The sequence below is a fragment of the Calliphora vicina genome, chromosome 3, assembly GCF_958450345.1.
Source record: "Calliphora vicina chromosome 3, idCalVici1.1, whole genome shotgun sequence".
NCBI lineage: Eukaryota > Metazoa > Arthropoda > Insecta > Diptera > Calliphoridae > Calliphora > Calliphora vicina.
Genome location: NC_088782.1, coordinates 34,483,266 through 34,489,312, shown reverse-complemented (window position 1 = coordinate 34,489,312; position 6,047 = coordinate 34,483,266). Strand labels below are relative to the sequence as shown.

Sequence of the window (6,047 nt, the reverse complement as noted above, 5' to 3'; positions counted from 1 at the left end):
ACCGCACAGTTACAAAAAAAAAAACAGCTTAAAACATAAATTAGAAAAAAAGACCAAAAACTTTTTGAAGCAATTTTCCTGTTGACACAGATACTTGTAATTGAATGTGTGTTTTTGCTGGTTGCTGTTCTTTTTAGGTATTTTAGGAAACAAATAATAGCGTTTTAAGTAATTTCAGGGAAATTTAAAACAGAAAATTTAAATCAATTTAAAACTTTAACAATTTAAGCACAATAGGAGAAAAAGAAGTTATCAAAAAGTCTTTAGTTATATTGTAAACAAAAAAAATTAAGGTAAAGTTTTTGTTTAGGTTTAAAGCTTTTATTTATGAAAGGATTTTTATTGGTTATAATTTAATATTTAATAAAAACTTTTTTAATATGCTATAATATGATCCGCTGAAATTAATTTAATGATCTTTCGAGCAACATTGACATGGTATAAACCGATTTTGTAATTTGCAAAGCTGTATTCAGCGATAAGGGCAACACGCCTCCAATAGAAATTCCAGTGGCCTGTTGGGATTCTCTCAGCATGATTAAAATCATTTTCTGTTCCGGCACGGTCAAATTATACCAGCAAGAGGCATAAATCACATCAATCACATCATCGTTCTGAAATTAATTGTGAAAATGTTGTTTATTATATGAAAAATCAATTTGTAGATATAAAATTTTACCGATACTTCGACAATATTACCCAATGAGCAATAGGAATAAAATATACAAAATAAATAGATCAAATAGGCTGGAGCTGGTGGCCATATGCCCAGAAATATGCAAACAATTGTAGAGATAATACCCATGAATTCAAAGCCTATTTGAATAGCGATGACCCAGAAAAATGTACCCTTTATGGTTTTGCAGAAACTGAAAATTATTATGCTTGAATAGAAACTTGTTTGCAAAAACGGGAAAACAATACATTTTCACTTGCAAGCGCATTTCTAAACTTTAAATTTTAAGAACTAAAGTTTCACAATCGTCATACTCACTCTATGTATTTCTGATGCCATTTAAATATGTCATTTAGTGGTTTCCTTGATTTCACCACATTTTTCGGATATTCCTCCAAAATGGCATCCAGATCATCAAATTTACATTTTAAAATATTCTTCATCAGCGGTACATGAGCAGCGTATATAAACAGCCACGAATCCACAACAAAGTTTCCATAGCCTCCAAAGAATACACAAATTATGTGCAAGACAAATGTTAAGTAAAATCCAAAATCTGTGCTGGTATCAATGAATGGGAAAATAAAAGGCATAATATCAATTCGTGTGTTTTGGAAAATCAACATATATAAAGGCACCATAGTTACGCCTATGCAGGCAATGGAAACCATTGCAAATGTAACAGCCAGCAGTTTTTTCACCAATGAAATATTATATTTTAAAGATTGTTTATAGGCCAGCGATTTCAACTCGTACGTTTCGTACATATCGATGATTTCCTTGTATAAATAGCGAAATTTGGTCTGTTGCTTGAGCACATTTATAAATTTGGCGTAGCCCTTTAAATGTAGAAATGTAATTCAATTCATTTCATTTTATAATCACAAATTTCTACCTGTACTCCAGTTCCTATGACAGATGCTGTTTTCAACAGATTATACAAATCTCCATTAACAATTACCTCAATGTAATTGGAGTAAACTGTGCAACTCAGAGCCAGGTTCATTAATAAGAAAACTGCATATGTCTTCCAGTCTGGCTGAAAATTCTCTTTTATAACATCACAACCACAAAGTTCAGAAAATCTTCGCGTAAAATTAAATAACTTTTTAAAATTATTTGAATATTTGCGAGACATTATTGTAGATGTTTGAGCAAAAGAAAACTTGTTAATAAAAACTGCTGGGAATACAATTGACTGGCATTGGTTGGTGTCAATTAATAAATGTTATTATTGCACTATGGGTAGGAAAAGGCAAAAGTACTTTTTGATTTAATCTAAAGGTACTTCTTGCCATTCAGTTCATATTATGAATGTTACTACAGAAGTATTAGGAAATAAAATTTCCTATTTCATTTATTATTCGATATAATGTGTTTTTCAAACCTCATTGTCCCATCCCATGCATGTTTGGTTATTATTTGCAATTATAATGTCAGTTTATGTAACAATTTTTTTATTTTTTTTTAAATCTTGTGACAATTTTTTTCTCATATATTGTGTACAATGAGATTATATTTTCTACAAATATATAAATTTATAATTGCAACATATTGCCTGAATAAAGGCTGTCACTTTCACATGCCTCATACTTCTGTAAAATGTTTTAATTGGCAGTGAATGATTCTAAAAGAAACAATATTTTTAATAATAAATCAAGCAGGGAGGCATATATAAAACATCATTATTTTTTTTCACATAACTCCCTATGCAAAACTTGAGTAAAATATTCCAATCAGAACTTGCTAAAATTTACTAAAATTTTATAAAACCCAATCGCAATTAAAATTAGTAATATTTAATATCCAAAATTTGATGTAATTTTTAAGGGCAACAAAATCGAAAAAAATTTAGAGGCTTTTTAAACCACTACATAATTTAGATGTATCGTGATTCCAGTTGTATAAATACGGTTCAAATTTTAAATTCTATGGAGAGTTTTTATACCCTACACCACCATAGTAGGGAGGGTGTTATGCGGTTGTGCAGATGTTTGTAACGCCCAAAAATATAGGTCTAACACCCACCTTAAAGTATACCGATCGCCTTAGAATCACACGACCTAATTTGATGGTGATCGGTCCATAATTGGTCTTAGCTCCCATATAAGGCCCACTTCCAAAAATCATTCAAAAATATAAATTATTGATATTTTAAAAGTAAATTTTTTTTGCTCTTTTACTTAGTGTAGGGTATTGTATGGTCGGGCTTGATCGACCATACTTTCTTTTGTACTTATTTCTTACTTATTTTATTTTTTGTTGGAAATAATGCTATTTGGTCCAAAACTCGAAAATTCAAATAAACTGTGCAAACCTCTAAGCATTAGACGATTTTGTTCAAATTTTCACCATATAGATGAGGGAAAACAACTACCAAAAAAAAACTTAACATTTTTGCATAACCATAGATTCCATTCCATTGCATTGCCTCATATTATGATGGGAGTGCAACATTTCCACAATTCAATGTTACAATTTTGTTTCATATATTTTCTTCTCAATTCCAAAGAATTCGAACACTTTTTTCAATCAACTTGTTTTGCCAAAACAATATGTTCAGTTTTTTTTTGTCTCACAGCAGACACTCTAACAATTGGCTTACAGACATGAGAAACTTTATAATTTTTCAAATACACAAAATGTAAAAAAAACGAATCAATTGAAGAATATTGTTTCCATATTTTTTATCATGTTGTTTTCAATATGTGGCACTTGAAATTGTTGTTGAGACAAAATCATAAAAGTGCCAAGCGTATATTACAAGCAAGTGTTGTGAAATGGCCTTGGCTAGGTTTTGTACAGCACAGCAGTATGGTAGAAAGGAGACTACAGCTGTTTTATGTAGTCTATAAAAATGTCATAAATATTGTTTAAAATTTAAATGAAATTTTATTTAATTTTATTACTAGCATTTACTGTACTATAAATTAGCCTGCATTTGTAACAAATAATTGCATTTTTTCACATTGATACAACATTGCTTGGGAGTTAGGCAATGTGATATCTAATTATTTCTGTATTTTTTTAAAAAAAATTACTGAGATATAAAATAATGTACTTATTATTTTTCAATTGAAAATTGAATTTTTTTGAACCAAATGTAACATACGAATGTTGTTTTTTAGTGATTGTAACTACTCTAAGGAATTGGACTGTACTTACATCTCTTGTTGATGCAGGATTTACAATAGAAGGCGAGATGGTTGGTGACACGAAATATAAAGATCGCCTAGGACAGCCAAAAAGTTTGAAGACCAAGAATTGGAGGCATTACTCCATGAAGCTGGTTGCCAAACTCAACAAGAGCTTGCAGAATTATTAGGAATCCGAAACAATACTTGAACGCTATAAAAGAAAATTATTTTTGCACTGAATCATTACTCGCGATTAAAAATGGATTCATTAATGTCATATCATTATCATTAAATAAGGGACCGTAACGGTTGATATCAAAAAATATATTTTATAACAATTACATTGTGACTTTAAAAATAAAAATCAATCTAAAATTATTCAACGTAAAAATAAAAGTTCGCATGAAACTGTTATAAAAAGAGCTTTAAATGTCTGTCATAAAAAAACACATTTGAGGAGTTTTATTTTTCCATCATAAAATAATAGTAATTTTAGGAGTTTTATTTTTCCTGTCCGAAAATAAAACTAATTTTATGTAAATTGACACCTAAAGCTTAAAACAAGTGGGATTTTAATTTGTTATTGTTGTATTCCTATTCTCAAATTGTTGTTGTTTTTTTTTCTAAACAAATAAATTATTAAAAAGTAAGAGAGCTATATTCGGCTGTGCCGAATCTTATTATACATACTTTAAAATTATACTTTATAATAATTTTTTTTAAATATTTTTAGGTAAAAAAAATTTAATTTTTTTAATTTTAAAATTTTTTTTGAAAAAGTTTTTTAACATTTTTTTTTTAAATTTTTTAAATTTTTTTTTGGAAAAATGTTTACGACTAAAAAAAATTTTATATGAAAAAAAAATCGGGATAAAAATTTTTTTTCCCGGTTTCGACTCATTGTAGGTCTAAATTACTATAGCCTTATACATCGTTTCAATGAACTTTGTCTATATTAATGACTTAGTAATCCAGATATAGATCAAAAATAGGCCAAAAATGTATGTTGTCTCGTAGATCTTCCGAGGCGGAAGAATTCCCGATATATTGATGGATGAATCATGTATGTAAGTTATTTGGGGGCTTCGGAAAGTTGATTTCAACATACAGACGGACAGACGGACAAGGTTATATCGACTTCGCTATCTATAACGATCCAGAATATATATACTTTGTGGGGTCGCAAATGAAAAATGTAGAAATTACTAACGAAATGACAAACTTACATATGGGCAAATCCATATCATCGTACGTGACATTTGTACGCCTATAAGAGGAATAGATTCTGCAAAAATAAGAGTATCTGAAAAATAATTTGGTCTTTATGTTCCATTCAGAGGGTACTATGAAATATTGTTGTCCAAAATATTGAGCGAAATAAGGGTTTATGTTTTATGTCACGTACGATAGTGACATAAAACGGAACTCATTTTGAGATACATGTAGAAGTATGCGAAAATATTCGAATACCCATTGCCACTCATGGTGATGGGTATAAAATAGGGTAATCGAATTATTCGATTTTTCTCTTGTTCGAATAAAACGAATAATTCGAATAAGAGATTTTAACTTGTTCGAATAATTCGATCACACGAATTATTTATCGAATTATTCGAATAATAAAATTTGTTTAAAAAAGTAAATAATGAAGTTAAAGAAAACTAAAAAATAACGTTAAAGTTAACAATTCAAGTATTGATAATGTTAAAAAACATTCAAAAACAAAGTCCATCATTAAATTTTCATCAGAAATATACTGATCAGATTAACTCCCGAACAGTCTATAAAACAATTGACTAGCAAACCCTTTAGTTTCCGTATTTGAGCTATGCTTTAAAAAATGTGAGCTAGTTGGACATGATCATGAATTCAAATACAATATAAACGTATTAAGAACTTTTTTATGTCGTTCATTAATTAGTGTTTTAAATTGAGAAACTAATTCTTTAGTAAATTAATTATTCACTATTTCTAAATTATTTATAACAAATTGTATTATACATCAAGCTATCAAAGTTGACGAATCTTTGCTTAATAAAGTGGTCTTGGGGAATTACACAATAAAGAGAATCTGTCCAAAGTTTGATATCAATGTCAGTGTTTATCACCATGTTAGACAAAGATGTTCAAAATCATGTAGAAGACGAACTCTATGCTTTTCTTGCAACAAAACGTTAGTTTGCAATATTTGTGTTTATCATTCGATTTATTAAATATTTTGCACGCGGTTAATA

At 29.0% G+C, this 6,047-nt stretch overlaps 1 protein-coding gene across 1 annotated transcript; it reads right to left on the bottom strand.

Annotated features, from left to right (window-relative positions):
• Positions 1 to 404: 404 nt before the first annotated feature.
• Positions 405 to 1,814, bottom strand: LOC135953353 (odorant receptor 67d-like). Its single transcript, XM_065503217.1, has 4 exons — positions 1,572 to 1,814; positions 995 to 1,515; positions 680 to 869; positions 405 to 614 (listed from the first exon to the last, which is right to left on the bottom strand). The coding sequence occupies exons 1-4, from the start codon at positions 1,812 to 1,814 to the stop codon at positions 405 to 407; spliced, it is 1,164 nt and encodes a 387-aa protein (XP_065359289.1).
• Between the last annotated feature and the right edge of the window lie 4,233 nt (positions 1,815 to 6,047).